Genomic DNA, 17694 nt, shown 5'->3' with positions numbered 1-17694 from the left:
TTCTCCAACGCCTGTAATGTCACTATTTCTACATAGAGTAATTCCTTCCAACATAGGACAGACGTGCAGGCAGCCTGAAATTCTCCAACGCCTGTAACGTCAGTATTTCTACGTCGAGTAATTCCTTCCAACATAGGATAGACGTGCAGGCAGCCTAAAATTCTCCAACGCCTGTAATGTCACTATTTCTACATCGAGTAATTCCTTCCAACATAGGACAGACGTGCGGGCAGCAGCCTGAAATTCTCCAACGCCTGTAACGTCAGTATTTCTACGTCGAGTAATTCCTTCCAACATAGGACAGACGTGCAGGCAGCAGCCTGAAATTCTCCAACGCCTGTAACGTCAGTATTTCTACGTCGAGTAATTCCTTCCAACATAGGACAGACGTGCGGGCAGCAGCCTGAAATTCTCCAACGCCTGTAACGTCACTATTTCTACGTCGAGTAATTCCTTCCAACATAGGATAGACGTGCAGGCAGCCTAAAATTCTCCAACGCCTGTAACGTCACTATTTCTACATCGAGTAATTCCTTCCAACATAGGACAGACGTGCGGGCAGCAGCCTGAAATTCTCCAACGCCTGTAACTTCACTATTTCTACATCGAGTAATTCCTTCCAACATAGGACAGACGTGCAGGCAGCCTGAAATTCTCCAACGCCTGTAACGTCACTATTTCTACAGAGTTATTCCTTCCAACATAGGACAGACGTGCAGGCAGCCTGAAATTCTCCAACGCCTGTAACGTCACTATTTCTACGTCGAGTAATTCCTTCCAACATAGGACAGACGTGCAGGCAGCCTGAAATTCTCCAACGCCTGTAATGTCACTATTTCTACGTCGAGTAATTCCTTCCAACATAGGACAGACGTGCGGGCAGCAGCCTGAAATTCTCCAACGCCTGTAACGTCAGTATTTCTACGTCGAGTAATTCCTTCCAACATAGGACAGACGTGCAGGCAGCAGCCTGAAATTCTCCAACGCCTGTAACGTCAGTATTTCTACGTCGAGTAATTCCTTCCAACATAGGACAGACGTGCGGGCAGCAGCCTGAAATTCTCCAACGCCTGTAACGTCACTATTTCTACGTCGAGTAATTCCTTCCAACATAGGATAGACGTGCAGGCAGCCTAAAATTCTCCAACGCCTGTAACGTCACTATTTCTACGTCAAGTAATTCCTTCCAACATAGGATAGACGTGCAGGCAGCCTAAAATTCTCCAACGCCTGTAATGTCACTATTTCTACAGAGTTATTCCTTCCAACATAGGACAGACGTGCAGGCAGCCTGAAATTCTCCAACGCCTGTAACGTCACTATTTCTACGTCGAGTAATTCCTTCCAACATAGGACAGACGTGCAGGCAGCCTAAAATTCTCCAACGCCTGTAATGTCACTATTTCTACGTCGAGTAATTCCTTCCAACATAGGACAGACGTGCAGGCAGCCTGAAATTCTCCAACGCCTGTAACGTCACTATTTCTACGTCAAGTAATTCCTTCCAACATAGGACAGACGTGCAGGCAGCCTAAAATTCTCCAACGCCTGTAATGTCACTATTTCTACAGAGTTATTCCTTCCAACATAGGACAGACGTGCAGGCAGCCTGAAATTCTCCAACGCCTGTAACGTCACTATTTCTACGTCGAGTAATTCCTTCCAACATAGGACAGACGTGCAGGCAGCCTAAAATTCTCCAACGCCTGTAATGTCACTATTTCTACGTCGAGTAATTCCTTCCAACACGCAAAGGAAAACTCTCTCACCAGGGTTCACCTCACATGCCCTGGGACACCCAACTGTGTGGAAGACCCCTTGGGGAGCCCAGATTAACAGCACAGGAGTCGTGGGAACAACGGGACAATGAAAATCAGAAAGGAGAGAAAAATAGGGGTAGACAGGGTGAGATACAGGTCCACAGCTTGCTGCCATCAAAGAACTTCTAAATTGAGGAAGAACTTGTCAGAATAACAATTACTTCAGCTTCTGGCTAAATGTTAGTGCATTTGCAGAGAGGTCCAATGAGGACGAGACACACTACCTCTGCCTTTCAAGGTAAGAGGTCAGCTAAGACTAACGTGTTTGCTAGTCTTCTGAAGGAGGAGCCACCCAGCCAAACTTGTAAGGGATTTGCTTAAAACCACACATTTTCTTCTCTTCCGTTGACTACTGCACGCAATTGTCTTTTCGCAGCCAGGAGAAAAAGGGGGCGTTTTTCGTTTAAAAATGTTTTAAGTTCCACTACAGTCCATCAGGTCACCTTTTTTCTGAGACCTGGTTACCACTGTTAGGTGACTGGGGAGAAGGCTGCCAGAAGTAGGTTGGAGGTAATGAGCCCACGATGGCCCCATATGTGGCTTGATGCGGCCCTGACCTGATCTCTGGAGGATGGGCCACAGATGCGACAGTTTAGGGGGTCAGAATCTTTTATAAGTTTCCAAGGGTTACAAAGTCTTCAGGCCTCCTCCAATTCCTTTCCATCTGTTCTTTCCACACTAATCTTTTTTACAACTCCATGTTCTCATTAAACCTAGATTACAGTCTCCATTATAAGTGAGCAACCCTCTTGCTTTCTTGTGCCACAGACAGCAAGAACTACTAAAAGTTTTTAGCAATGACTCACTCTCTTTCTCTCCTATACACACACAGGCACCTCTTCCTCATTACTATTCTACTTTTCTACTTCCTGGCACAATTACCAAACCAGAATCCATCAATCATACTGAATACACGGCAGGTCCATGCGGAATGCTGCTTTGACTCAGAAAGATAGATTTTACGTAAAGTCAAAACAGACAAGGCTGCAAATGGCTTTGAGTCAGAAATTCATCACTTCTTCACCAGAAATGTTTCGGGTGCAAAACAGGCAAGCTGCTTGTAAAGGCAAAGACAGTATTTCTCATCTGGAAGTGCTTGTGGGTATAGGATTGTGTACATGGAAAAAGTCTGGAGAAGCTCTCACGGAATCTTCTCGTTTCACAGACGAGGAAATGAAGAGATGTCGGGTGACTTGGCTGACGTGACGCTGCTAGTTACCACACAGCCCTCACCAGTACGAGGTCTCCGGCTTTCCCCATCCACGTTCTTCTGAACGCAGGATGCTCTTGGTGATGTGGGCACCGTGATTTGTCATCTTCTGTAGATGCTTTGTTACTTATTTCTTGTTTGGTTGGTTCTGTTGGTTACTTGTTGAGACTGAGACAGTCCATCCTCGTCTTTTCTTCCGTGGTGACTCAACTGGGATTCTGGGAAATAGAGGTACGCACAGCCTGGGCAGCAAAGGGAGAAAGCGGCTAACACGTGACCCTTCCTTCCAAGCATTTTCACTCATGATTCCGACTCTGCAGTCATACAATATCATAGAATTAATGTGTATTCCATTTTAGTTCTCGTAAATTTTGCATTGGTTTCTTGAAGAAAATAAGAAAAAAAAAAAAAAGGTACTAATTGTGAAAATGTTCCTCGTAGACCTGAAATCTCTCCCAAAACTTCTGCTCATTCTTTTAATTTTAAAACTTTCCTTTAGAGTGAGATATAAAATAATGAAACTAATTCAGTGGGGGGAGGGAGGAGGAAGAACATGTTTTAACATCTGGTTTTGATACTCCAAACTAAAAATACTCCCAAAGTCTACATCCTCCCTGGCCCAATAGCTGAGCAAGAAATATAACAGAAAAAAGGCAGTTCTCTTTAGTATTTTGCTAACTTCATCCCGGTCTTGTCTAAAACAGACAAACAAAAAAATCACAGTGCTTTACAAAAGTTTAAATTTTAATATTACTTTATCTTACAATGTATTTTCCCAGTTAGCTTTCTTACCTTTAACAAAAATCCAAATAGCTATAGTTTTTCTAATAAATTTCCTACATGTAACCGAATTTTCCTCCATTCAACCCAAATTCAATGATGTCATCAGCTTAAGCTCAGACCTCCTAAACCACTTGGCTGCTTCCACAACTATTATAATGATTCTAATGAAAAAGAGAATGGTTATTAAAGAGAATGCTCCGGTTTGTTTTGTTTTGTTTTGAGACGGAGTCTCACTCTGTCGCCCAGGCTGGAGTGAGTGGCGCGATCTCGGCTCACTGCAAGCTCCGCCTCCCGGGTTCACGCCATTCTCCTGCCTCAGCCTCCCGAGTAGCTGGGACAACAGGCACCCGCCACCTCGCCCAGCTAGTTTTTTGTATTTTACTACAGATGGGGTTTCACCGCATTAGCCAGGATGGTCTCGATCTCCCGACCTCGTGATCCGCCCGTCTCAGCCTCCCAAAGTGCTGGGATTACAGGCGTGAGCCACCGCGCCTGGCCAATGCTTCGGTTTTAAATCACATTTTCTTCAGGGAAATGGGAAAAATGTTAAAAATACAAGGAAAATGAAGAAAACACATCAACTTTGAATAAAGGTTTCCATTTAAAAAGTTTATTTCTTAGGTATACTGAAGATCTAGAAGTAAAAACATATTAAGTCCCATTGCTTTATTGAAGCTTAGCAAGAACAGCTTTACACAAGTCTTGACCCTGTCTTTGTTTTCATCAAAATATTTTTAAAGGGCACACACCCCCACATACCACGGAAAAGCAAACATCTTTTCCAAGAAGCAGTTGTATCTGATTGTTGTACATGTGTTCCTTCCATCAGTCATTTTCAGTGTCACCTACAATCCAGTATCTGAACGATGGAGGCAAGAAGCATTCAGGTTCAACAACTGCACAACCCCCAAATGGCTAAACTAAGGCAGGAAAATTGAGTTTTCTATTTCCAGATATTTCACATTAGAAGTAGAATAATAATAAAGATAAAATCATTGATAATCATTCAGAAGAAATACTCCTTTAGAGCTTCAAATGTATTTTCTTCTTCAGAGAACCGTGCCACATGGTAAAATGGGAAAACAGCTCTTACAAAAGAGATTTCAGGGTAGAAACCTCCAAATTTGAGTAATTTTTTTTTCAAGACAGGGTCTCACTCTGTCACCCAGGCTGGAGTGCAGTGGCACAAACGTGACTCACTGCAGCCTCCACCTCCCTGGGCTCAAGTAATACTCCCACCTCAGCCTCCCGAGGAGCTGTAACTTATTATTATTATTATTATTATTTTGTAGAGAAGGGGTTTCACCATGTTGCCCAGGCTGGTCTTGAACTCCTCGACTCAAGCTATCCTCCTGCCTCTCTCTTCCAAAGTGCTAGAATTACAGGCATAAGCTACCACATCTGGCATTAATTTTTTATATTAAAACAGTTTTAGATTTTAAAAACTGAAACGGCAAGGCTGGGCGCAGTGGCTCACGCCTGTAATCCTAGCACTTTGGGAGGCTGAGGTGGGAGGAATGCTTGGGCCCAGGAGTTCGAGACCAGCCTGGGCAACACAGCGAAACCCTGTCTCTACAAAAAACACAAAAATTAGCCGGGCGTGGTGCTGCACACCTGTAGTCCCAGCTACTCGGGAGGCTGAGGTGGAAGGATCATTTCAGCCCAGGAGGTTGAAGCTACAAATAGATTTTTTTCTCCAGAGAACCCTGCCACATGATAAATTGAGAAAAGAGCTCTTACAAAAGAGATTTCAGGGTAGAAAGAACTTGCTGAGCCAAGTTCATGCCACTGCTCTCCACCCTGGGTGACAGTGAGACCCTGTCTTATAAATTAATAATAAAATTAAAAAATAAAAATCCAAAGATAATATACAGAGTTTCCATATACTCCATACTCAGCCTTCCCTATTATTGGCATCTTGTATTAGTATGCTTGTAACAAGTAGTGAACCAATATTGATACATTTACACACTTCATTCAGCTTTCTTTAGTTTTTCCTGAACATCTTTTTTCTGTTTCAGGATACTGTATTACTTTTATTTTATTTATTTCATTTTTTGAGACACAGCCACGCTCTGTCACCCAGGCTGGAGTGCAGTGGCACAAAGATGGCTCACTGCAGCCTTGACCTCCTGGGCTCAAGTGATCCTCCCACCTCAGCCTCCCAAGTGTCTGGGACTACAAGTGCCCACCACCATGCCCGGCTAATTTTTTGTATTTTTAGTAAAGATGGGGTTACGCCATGTTAGCCAGGCTGGTCTCGAACTCCTGGCCTCAAGTGATCTACCCACCTCTGCCTCCCAAAGTGCTAGGAATACAGGTATGAGCCCCTGCACCCGGCCAGGACACCACATTGCTTTTAATCATCATGTCTCCTCTGGCTCCTCTTGACTGTGGCAGTTTCTTAGACTTTATGCTGACCTTATTCGTTTTGAGAAGAGCTGATCAGGTATTGTGTTTAATGTCCCTTGACTGCGACGTACCTAATGCTTTTCTCATGATTAGATTGGAGTTAAGAGCTTTTGCGAGGAAGACCACAAAGATAACATTTTCATCATATCATACCAGAGAATAAACTATCCCCACAAATTATCACTGTTGATATTGACCTTGATCATCTTGCTGAATTAGTATTGTCAGATTTCTCTAGTGTGAAGTTACTTTTTTCTCCCTTTCCGTTCTGTTCTCTTTGGAAGGGAGTCACTCACTGTGCAGTCCACACTTAAGGAGTGAGGAGTTAGACCCCACCTCCTTGAGGACAGAACATGCCCACAACTAACTTGGAATTCTTTTGCACCACGGATTTGTCTATTCTTCCTCATTTATTTGTTTATTCAATCATGTATTTACATCAGCTTGGATAAATGACTATTTCATACTCTGGGATGTCATTGGAAACTACTTGATAAATTTTGCTGCTTTGCTTTGGGCATGAGGAGCTCTTTCGGACGGCCCCTTGTCCCTCTGGCATACCCCCATGGCTGTGGGTTGTTGCTCCTGCTGTTTGAGGGCTTCCTTACTTTCTGACATTACAAGATGCTCCAGGCTCATCTTGTATATTTCCTGCCCCTGTCCTGGATATTTCTCCAAGAAGTCCTAGTTCTCTTTATTGGAGAATGGTATCAGAAACTAAGATCTGGGTGCTAGGTGTGCTTACTTCTAAGACCCTCTCAGCTGACAAACCAAGATATAGTGTGTGTGTGTGTGTGTGTGTGTGTATACACACACGTGTATACATACAAGCATATGTACATATGTGTATACATATGTGTATATACATCTGTGTACATACATATGTATACACACATATATGTGCATATGCGCACATATGTGCATATGTGTGAGCACGTGTGCATGTGCATATGTGTGCACATATGTGCGCGTGCACATGTATGTGTCTGCATTGTGTATGTGTTCATGTGTGTGCATGTGTGTGCGTGTATGTGCATGTGTGTGTACATATATACATCTATACACATATACGTATATGCACATGTGTACATGTACACACACTAACCCTTTGAAACACACATCTGTAATTATTTCCATATGCAACCATCCATATCTATATTAAGCTATTTCACTTTGATACTCATAAGTTTTATTCTCAGCTGGGATACAGTGCAGGTGGGAAATGGGGAAGCCACTAATGGAACTTAAAAGAAAAGGTACCAGTTTACAGATTTTCTTATATTTCTGTCTAATCTAAAAACAGAAATTTATTGAAAGTTAATATAATAAATTTATGTTTTAAATATACTTGAAAACTTTGCATACAGTAAGTGACATGTGAAGATCGAATTCAAAAAAAGTCATTCTCTCTCTCACTTGAGATACAGATTTATCTAGAAGCTTCCAGTTATTTATTTTCTTACCTGTAAAATGAGAATAAAGAGCTTCTCATCCCAGCCTGAGAACTTAGTGGGTATAACTGATAATATTCTGCCATTCAGGAACAAATATGTAGAAACTATTTTAGTTTTAATAAATGTAGACTCTGTTCCCGGGAGGAATAAGCTCTAGCTAATTATGTTTTTCAGGCAACTGTAAAATGTTACATTTTCACACAATTATATTCATAAAGTATTGTGATCTTGACAATTACTATTCATTTATATCACTAAGAAGTTATTTCTGTCTAGCAAACTGGCATTCCTTACTCATTTTAAAGTCCTTAACATATCCAAACAATTACCAGGACATCCTGAGATGTATTCTGCAGCCAAGGGAGTGTTGAGAGACACCTGGTGCTCCTTCACAACTGACTGTATATAAAATTCCCCACCCCAGAAAAAGGGGAAAAAAAGAGAAAACATCTTTTTAGGATTTGTTTTTTAAAATAACTTTTCTTATCCTCAGAAGACTGCACAAATGGCATTAATATACTAAGGCGTATTCCCAAACTTCCAAGGATACAGTTTAAACATCTGCTGTGATCATATAGTTTATTGAATTATCAGAAAATGAGATATCAAGAGTAAAATTACCCTTTGAAGGAGCAAAATGTGCCCAAGGACCTCTAATTTCTTTACAGAAACTATCATTTATCCATAAGTACTCAACACCTTTACATGTCATTTAATTCACCAGTCTAATCTCTTTCTTTGCAGTGAGCACTCAGGAGAAAGTCATGTTTGAGGCCACAAATATTTCTTCCAAATTCTGTCAATAGTTCCTTCTTCCTCATTATTCTAGTTCAAAAATGAAATATCTAGGAGTATAAAAACTACAATTTCCTAGGTAAATATTCAGATAGCATATTGTTAAATCGTATTGAAATCCCCATCTTTAATAATTTCAAGAAGTGTGAAGATACAATAAGAACATCTGTTTCATTCTTTCACAGTCTCCAAAAAATATCTAATAAGTTATTCTATAAATAAATCACTATGCTTTTGTACTGATGTAAGTTTGCACCAACCCTGCAATTTCCCAATGGCTGCCTCAGACTCTAACAGAAATAAGACAGGAAGTGAACTCATTCTGAGCAGGGTGGGAGACCAGAACAGGAGGTAAGATTAGAGGAAAGGAATGAATAATTAGAGCTCAAAGTCAAAGTGAGGCTTTAAAAAACTGTACCTGCAAGGTGTTTGGGGGGATGAATTGAGGGAGACATGGAAGCCGTTGCCGAAGACCACCGCTTCAATTAAGGAAATCCAACGCTATAAAACAAGGCTCTCAAACCCAGCTAACAGAGGTCAACGTTCCTCATCCAAGCTCTGCAATAATTACCATATTGAACGCAGTACTTTGGCACAAATAGGTAAAATATGGAGGAATCAATAAAGTTTGATTTTAAAATTCTCAAATTAAAAAAAATCTGAACAACTGTTGGAGGAAGAACAATAAGAAAAGGATTTTAAAAATCTGAACAACTGTTGGAGGAAGGGCTGCCTAAATGTACCCTCTAGAAAACGATGCCTCATCAACTCCTCTTCCTCGAACTAAAACCCAGGGGTCTTTCTGGTACCACACACCAAGAATCACGGCCAAAGAAGCCAGTGTGCAGTCTCAGAGGACTGTTATGCTCCTCCGAAATAGGTCTTTTGTATGCTTTGGGCGGGGGGGTGTCACATTACGTGAAAACTGACAAAAGTCAGGGAGGCATAGCTGCCAATAGACAGGTACGGTAAGAAATGCACAAAGCAGAGCTGGCTTTATCTGAAAGCACTTTGCCAGGCTTCACACCAACCCAACTTCATGGCAGTCTGGTGTCTCAAGGGACTATGAAGGAACGTTAAGGAAGTACTCACTTGGAGACGTATCACTCCCATCTACAGCACTCCAAGTCACTAGCAGAGATCTCAATGGAGAGCAAGGCTCAGGATTTCAGCGTTAAGCTTGCCTTTCAATCTCTTAACTCAGAAATAGGAGGGCTTAATAATCTTTTCATCCTGACTTAAGGGAGCTAATCCTATTAAGGGTTTAGCATGCCTGGGAGTTTACCTGCTTCACTGTAGGTCTAAGGATTTGAGGCTACGGGGTCATGTCACAGAAGACACAGGAGCACCTCTGCAGAACCGGTCTCATGTTTGAAAGCATCCCTGCAGCGTACAAGATTAACAGGCACGGGGCTTCGAAGCACTCAGATAACCTACCTGCCACTCTGGTCTGAGGTCCATGTAACTGATCGCCCTTCGGGTTTAGTTTTGTACCATATCCTGATAGCATGAGGAAAGTCAGTAGCTGTCTGAGCCCCTGTCTTCCTGATCTGTAAGCTCCAAGTGTCAGTGTCAAAGAGGAGTTCCCCACAGCCAGCAGCCTGGCTGCAACGAGCATAATAGTCTAACTGCTCCCTCCAGCGATTTGCAGGCAAAGTCACAAGTTCACGTACAATCTGATTCCTGAGCTCCTCAGAAACAACTGTGAGCTCGGGAGACCTTGTAAATTTTTCCATACCTGGCACAGCAGCCACATCCACCTCCTCGACTTTTAACACAGATAAATCACAGCAGTCCAACACTAGCAAAAACTCCTCACTCCCATGATTCCCTGTGTCACAGCAGCGCTTCGAGCTAGAAATCCCAGCAGCATGTTCCTGGTTGTCATGGTTACCATCTTTATCAGAAGTATCTTTTTCCCCTTTACTACAGATTGCACAATCATTATATTCCATTTCAGATGAGAAGGTCATTGCATTTGTCACAGGAACATGGCAGGGCTCAGGCATCCCCAATTTGCAGCCTTTGTTTGACTCTGATTGGCAGGCTTCCTCGACAGAGCGATTCTGTTTCTTGAATCTGTCTCCGTCCTCAAGGAAAAGCACTATGGTCCCCTCAATGACTTGACTTTCAAAATCCACATCCAAATCCAGCACATAGTGCTTCACAAGTATGTGGCTGGTGTTGGCCATGAGAGGCAGGTCATCTCCGGCAGGGTCCAGCTGCACGTCCATGATGTGGTTTACTGTTTGAGAGATTTGTTAAAATCTCAGATGGGGCTTCCTATCTGCCTTAATCTTCCAGAATCATAAATAGCTGCTTATCAAAAAACAACTGATGTCACAGATTATGGTTCCACAACTTTCAGTCTCCTGGCAAAAAAGGAAAGCACAATTAGACAAAATTCCAAATAAGACCTAAGTGCTCCCGCAACTGCTGCTCCTGCAAGTTGACCACCATCCTAAATAATCCCCCAAGTGGTGGATGCCATGGCCACCGTCCTAAATAATCCCCCAAGTGGTGGATGCTTGTGGCTGGAAGGCTGACTAATCTTTTTTACTGACATGAAAGAAAGCTGCATTATGGGTTTCTAAAAATATTTCAATTACCAAGTGGATGGCACGGGCCTCCACAAAGCCAGAAGAAGCATGCTCCAATGAGAAATGTCCTTCTTTTAGAAAACAGCAATTGTTATGCAAAAGTGTAACCCAGCATCACTGTGCCTATGGTCTTAAAAGATATTAAATGTATCCCTTCTAATTTTGTGCATCAAAAGATAAGTGATTGTTTTTCCACTGTGATTCCAAGTAACAAGTGTGAATGAAGGCTAAATGGCCCCATACATTTTATTCTTTGAGAGTAATAATTTAATACCTACAATGTAACTCCAGGGATTAATGTACTTTTCACATTAGGACTGCTCTCATATCAGCACTTCCAGTAAATTACAGGAAAATGAGCCAATTTACCAGGAGTGCATTCTAAGTATTCCTTTGAGATTGTTCATGGAGATTTTTCAAATTTATAGTTAAATACTCAAGGTATATCATTACATCTTAATAGCTGAAAACCCTTTAACATTCTGGGTAATAGCCTTCTTGTGGCAAGCAAAAGGTCTTCTCACTTGGAAAAAAAAAGAAGCATGCAAATACCTACAAAAGGAAGGAGAGAAATTAAAATGTAGAAACAGATGTTACAATAAAATGCACACATTCTTCATAAAAGTTCTGAATCAAAATGTATTCTTATTGTATACTAGCAATCTGGCTAAAAGAAAAATTATTTGAAATTATTTCAGTCCCTGTTGTGTACCTAATTTCTTTCAGCATATGCTCTTCTTTTTTTATTCTTTTACCAAAACCAAAAAAGAAATGGCAGGGGAACAGAAAGAAAAACTCTGACAGAGTAGATATATTTAAAATAATTTTTGTATTTCTAAATATCAGGAGGCATTCTTTCAACAACTACAAAACACTTGAATTTTCTTTTTTTTTTTTGAGACGGAGTCTTGCTGTGTCACCCAGGCTGGAGTGCAATGGCCAGATCTCGGCTCACTGCAAGCTCCGCCTCCCGGGTTCACGCCATTCTCCTGCCTCAGCCTCCCGAGTAGCTGGGACCACAGGCACCCGCCACCTCGCCCGGCTAGTTTTTTTTGTTGTTGTTGTATTTTTTAGTAGAGACGGGGTTTCACCGTGTTAGCCAGGATGGTCTCGATCTCCTGACCTCGTGATCTGCCCGTCTCGGCCTCCCAAAGTGCTGGGATTACAGGCGTGAGCCACCCGCCCGGCCAAAACACTTGAATTTTCAAGTAAATCAAGCCCTCCCTTTGTACCCTAACTCCTCCTCCCTGTTTTATCTGCATCTCTGCTAGACCCTTTTATTTCCTTTCCTTCTAGAATCTCATTCTTGGTTAATATCCCATTGATTTTCACTTTATACCTCTCCACAGACTAGTTCCTCTTCAAAATCTCACCTAACCTTAAAAAATCCTGTCTCCTGCAGCCTCGTACAATCAGTTTCTATCTACTTTTCCAGTCAGAGAGGCAACATTCCCTTGCATCCTTGTCCTCTAGCCAAAGGGCCTACTCAAAACTCTGCTTCCTGAAGAGGACCTGACTCTAGGCCGACGTGCCTTTTGGACTGACCCATGTGCTGGACATGGAGTGCTCCTGCTCCTGCCCTCCCACCGCCACCTGCCAAATCCTGTTCTTCTCCATGTCCCGGTGTAAGTGCGACCACCTCCTGAAACCCTTCCCTGGTCCTCGCTCCTCCCCCGCTGCACTGTGTGTGGCACACTTTCAGTGCAATAGGAGTAGAGAGAAAGCAAGGATGCAAAGAAGAGTTTGAATTTACTTTATGGAGAAGCTGGTATTTCCCTTGGTCCTAGAAAAGTCAATGAGCACAGGGGATAAGCCAGAGTATTTTCTGTCCTGTCATTTTGAATAATAACCTTCAATAAAGCCGTGGCTATTTCTATGTAATGAGAAACAGTGATCTTAAACCTTCATTCTGATGGTAGCTGTGGCTGCGAACATACAGTATTTTGTTGACTGGGCGTCTTTTAAAAAACTTGTTTGATTAAAAGCCCGGAATACACACACGCTCACACACACACAGAACGAAAACAGGCATCAGTGAGACAAAGGTCAATTTAGTGGCTGGCTAAACTATCATATTCAGAGAAAACAGTTTAGCATTTTTAACATTATAGATATAATTATTTATTGTCCAACTCTAACAGATTCCTAAATTCACTTCTAAAAATTTGTATAATTTAGGTATAAAACACATTCTACAGAACAGTTCTCACCACTTTTGTTCCTGGTGGCAGAGAATGAGGCTGCCCTAGGGCCCCACCCACTCAAGCCTGTTAGCAGAACCACTGTTACAAAAAGCCACGGCTGGCCTTCCAGTGGCTAACCACAGCCGCCTCTAAAATCAGTGCACTACGTGGCATGTGTCTTCAGTGACGAAACGTTTGTCACCTGACAATCCATTGGTTCTCTTTAGCGGATTCTTCCACATACTCTCCATAGAAGCAATTCTAACACCTTTAACTTTCCAATTCCATGCTTGCTGTCATTCTCAGCTGAGGATTTGGCCCCCTGCTTTGCTGAGATAATTCTGAATCTCTGCAGCTCAACCATACCTCAAAGCATCATTAGCTCTTCATAGTATTACCTTCTCTTGATTCAGAGGGAACAATATCCCTTCTCACCAAAGCTTGTTTAGTTTATTCTGCCCCACTGAATCCCAACTTCTGGGGTTTTGAGAGAGCCAAATAAATAGCACATTCCTCTCCCATCCAGATTCTGAATGTAGCAAAAAATAAGATATGGCAAAGGCAGGCCGAAATATCGCCATTACTACTGATGAAGGCTAAACTGGAGAACCTGGCTTACTGTGAGAGCCAAAGGTAGCTGGAAACTGAATCCCCAAATTAGGTTTATCAACATGGTCACAGGCAATGCTTCCAGAAGGAGAGGTGGCCTCCCTCAGGTAAGATTTAAGGCCTGGAGGAAGAGAGAATGGCTCTCTGCGGTCAGGATTGTTGCCCAAACGCAAAAGGGAGGAGATGAGCAGAGCACATCCTGTTTCTTCTTCCCAAATTTATCAGACTAAGTCACTCCAGCTCCCTTAGGATAAAGGCACTGGGATCAGGAGTGTTACACTGACTGAACTCCCCCAGCAAGGAAGGAAACATGAGAAGTGGGGAAGAAGTGTTCTCTCAACACCATCCCCTTCTACTTACTTGAACCCTGTTTCATTTGACATTTTTCTCTTGCCAACATTTTATCCCCCTCAATGATTACACCCTGTTCTGAACATTCAAACATCCCTAGGGTTGCAGGCTCAAGCAATCCTCCTTCCTCAGCCTCCCAAGTAGCTGGGACCATAGGTACGTGCCACCACACTCATCTAACTTTTTAAAGTTTTGTAGAGATGAGGTCTTGCCATGTTGCCCAGACTGGTCTTGCACTCTTCAGCTCAGGCAATCTGCCTACCTCAGCCCCCCAAAGTGCTGAGATTACAGGTGTGAGCCATCACAACCAGCCTTAGGGTTGCCATCTTTTTTCTTTTTTTTTTTTTGAGACAGAGTCTCGCTCTGTCACCCAGGCCGGAGTGCAGTGACGCGATCTCGGCTTACTGCAAGCTCTGCCTCCTGGGTTCACGCCATTCTCCTGCCTCAGCCTCCCGAGTAGCTGGGACTACAGGCACCTGCCACCACACTCGGCTAATTTTTTTGTATTTTTGGTAGAGACGGGGTTCCGCCGTGTTAGCCAGGATGGTCTCGATCTCCTGACCTCGTGATCTGCCCAGCTCGGCCTCCCAAAGTGCTGGGATTACAGGCGTGAGCCACCGCGCCCGGCCCAGGGTTGCCATCTTTAAAAACAATCAACAACTTCATTTGGCCTACTTTAAGTCATCTTTATTTCACTGAACTTTGGAACTGAAAAATTCCTTAGGGCTCACTCAATCCAACTCTCTAATTTTACAAATGAAGACAGTGAGTCCCAGACAGGCAAAGCAATTTGCTCAAGGTCACCCAGTTCTTTTTGTTTGCCGTGAACAGAACATTTTCCACCTGCTGAGGCTTTTCCTGGGAACTCTCATCCCCAGGTCTCATGGCCATCTCCTTCATACTGTCTAAGTCATAAGACAAATGTCACCTCTAAGTCTCTCTTCCATATCTTCCTTCGACCTTCTTTATCTTCTTCAAGTTATGCAGACTAGTAGGCAATTCTTATTGCAATAGCTTGGGGGGCAAAGGAGAACTTTTAAGCCAGCCCCAGAAGATTCTGAAGATTCTGTCACTTCTGCATGGTTTCCAACCTAAATAATGTATATATAAGTCTATTAGTTGTTGCTTATTTGCCTATGTCTTACTTGTCTTAGATGCATGGATGACCTAAATCATCTTTCTCTCTGCAAGTACGTAACGCTCACTGACGTCAGTCAGGGTCACAGCCCCACATTTAGGGAAAAACTGAACTGCCTGTGGTTGCAAATGCATGTATGTGGCCACACTGCAAGGTCTCTCTCAGCAAATGGAAACCATATTTCTAAGCAGTCCGTCGACTTCAGCACTTTTGGCTATTATTGTGCTCCAATTCAAAATGCTAGCCTGTCTCACTGAAGCATTTTTCCATTCTCTGTCACAAGCCATAACATATAAAAGTCCCCCTTATAAAAACCAACGGTTAGTTTCCAGTGGCTAACCATCGCTGCATCTAAAATAAGTGTGCTAAAAAAAAAAGAAAAAGAAAATAAGTGTGCTATGTGGTATGTATTTTAAATGCTTAAATGATTGTCTCGGCAGCACCATTAAAGGCTTTGAAAGGATTAGCGTACAGTAATATTTTTCTTAAGGGGGAAGAGGATCACATACTAAACAGAGCTATGGCGCAGAGAAGAAACTGCTCTGCCATTCTCAGCCATCCAAAGTGGAATGCACCCATTTACGAATGTGGGATATAACCTCTGTAACGCCGTCCCCAATCCCCCCAACGAAAAAAATTTCATTCTCCTTTCAAGCTACAAAGCAACGTGTATCCTCATGACTCTTGAACTTATCCTGGCTCATTTTATAGTTACCTCCATCCTCCAATGCTCTAAAAATTCCTTGTAACTCCTGAATCATTTTTGCGTTCATGACCAGGTTAAGTGGAGTATCCTCAACACAGCAGGTTCTCAATAAATATTTGTGGAATTGCCATCCAAAGGCTTTTGTGATTTCAACGTCTAGTTAGTTATACAACAGGGATTCCAGCTTGTGTACTCTATAGTCTAGCGCTAAGTTACTGCTTAACAAACATCTCCCTCCAGACATCTCATTTTTTCTTCTCAGGATACACCTGTGCCTCTTTTTATGCCACATCTTTTTACTTGTAAGCAACTGGGGGAAAGGAGAACTTATTTTTGCATATATGCTTATTCTATAACATAGAGCACACTGTGAGTAATTACTAAATATTTAATTCCACTGATTACCTGACCAGAGAATGACAGCTTTCTGCTATTCCATTATTTAGGATATGCCAATTGCTCTTAATAACAGCCAGTGTACTTGCTGAAATACACTGTTTCTGGGCACAATTCTTCACACAATCAAATGCATATAGTCACAGGAACATAGTTTACTACTGTGAAATTCAATAATTTCAGAATTAGAAGGAAACTTAGAAGTTCAAATATACTGTTTTGTGTTTATAAATGTCACACTGACATACTATTCTGCAACTTCTTTCACTCAATGGTTCTGAGATATAGACATGCTGATGTATATAAATCTGTCTCTTTTAACTGCTGTTTAATGCTCCCACAGGAATATTCTATAATTTATCCATACATTCCCCTACTGATAGATATTTATTTGAAAATTTTCTTCATTACAAATGATGCTGCAACGAGCCTCGTACGCACACCTCTTAGCTGCACCCTGCAGGTAAAACGATGTGGCACAAAAAGAGGCACAGGTGTATCCTGAGAAGAAAAAACGAGATGTCTAGAAATTCCATTTTGCCTGATGTTAATATTGTCATACCTACTTTCTTTTGGTTTGCTTTTTCCTGGCACATCTTTCAATCTCTTTTATTTTTAAGTGCTCTGGACTCTTTTTGCCTTGGCTGTCTTTTTAAAACATTTGACTGGCTATTTTAAAAATATAATTATCATTTTTAATGACTGGAATGAATTTCTTTAAATTTATCACAATTACAGTTGTAATAGCACCATCTCAACCAACACGTTTTGTTTTCTATCTCCCGTGATTTTGTTTCTTAGCTTTATTTTTCTGCTTTTTATTGAATTTTTCTACATTCTGTTTTCCCCTCCACTGTTTCATAACTTACACAATCAATGCCTTTAATATGCCTACTTAAAGTCAATCTCAAACAACCTTCCAAACAAAATAAGGACCTTGGAAAGTTTTATCACCAGTCTTCCCTCTTCCTTACTCAATACCAGCTTCCATATTATTGTTGCTATTATCTTAGTATCACATTGTTTGTTAAAACTCCACCCAACTTTTTTAAAGTCAATATTCATTTGTATTTACAAATATATTCACCAGCTTCCTTACTCGTGATAATTTATACATTCCACTCCTTCCTTCTGGGTCCAATTTTATTCTACTTGCTGCATGACAAATTACTTTGTAGCTTCAAACAGCAACCATTTAATTCCATTCTACAGGTCATGAATGTGGGTCACAGTCAGC

The 17694-nt window shown here is 41.9% G+C and overlaps 1 protein-coding gene across 25 annotated transcripts in view; it reads right to left on the bottom strand.

Annotated features, from left to right (window-relative positions):
* AOPE (aminopeptidase O (putative)) overlaps nucleotides 1-17694 on the bottom strand; it is a 386190-nt gene that overhangs the window by 346535 nt on the left and 21961 nt on the right. For 24 of the 25 annotated variants that reach the window (XR_011612942.1, XR_011612948.1, XR_011612943.1 and 21 more), the window contains exon 2: nucleotides 9912-10846. Coding sequence is in view for 17 of the 25 variants with exons in the window: in XM_071078740.1 (XP_070934841.1) it covers nucleotides 9912-10708 (797 nt within the window). In the remaining 8 variants the exon portion in view is untranslated. Of the gene's footprint in view, nucleotides 1-8892; nucleotides 9875-9911; nucleotides 10847-17694 lie in introns of those variants that run through there. The other variant, XM_071078747.1, reaches the window with a different exon arrangement.

The sequence above is a fragment of the Macaca nemestrina genome, chromosome 14, assembly GCF_043159975.1.
Source record: "Macaca nemestrina isolate mMacNem1 chromosome 14, mMacNem.hap1, whole genome shotgun sequence".
NCBI classification, from domain to species: domain Eukaryota; kingdom Metazoa; phylum Chordata; class Mammalia; order Primates; family Cercopithecidae; genus Macaca; species Macaca nemestrina.
This window is presented reverse-complemented; position numbering and strand designations above follow the sequence as displayed.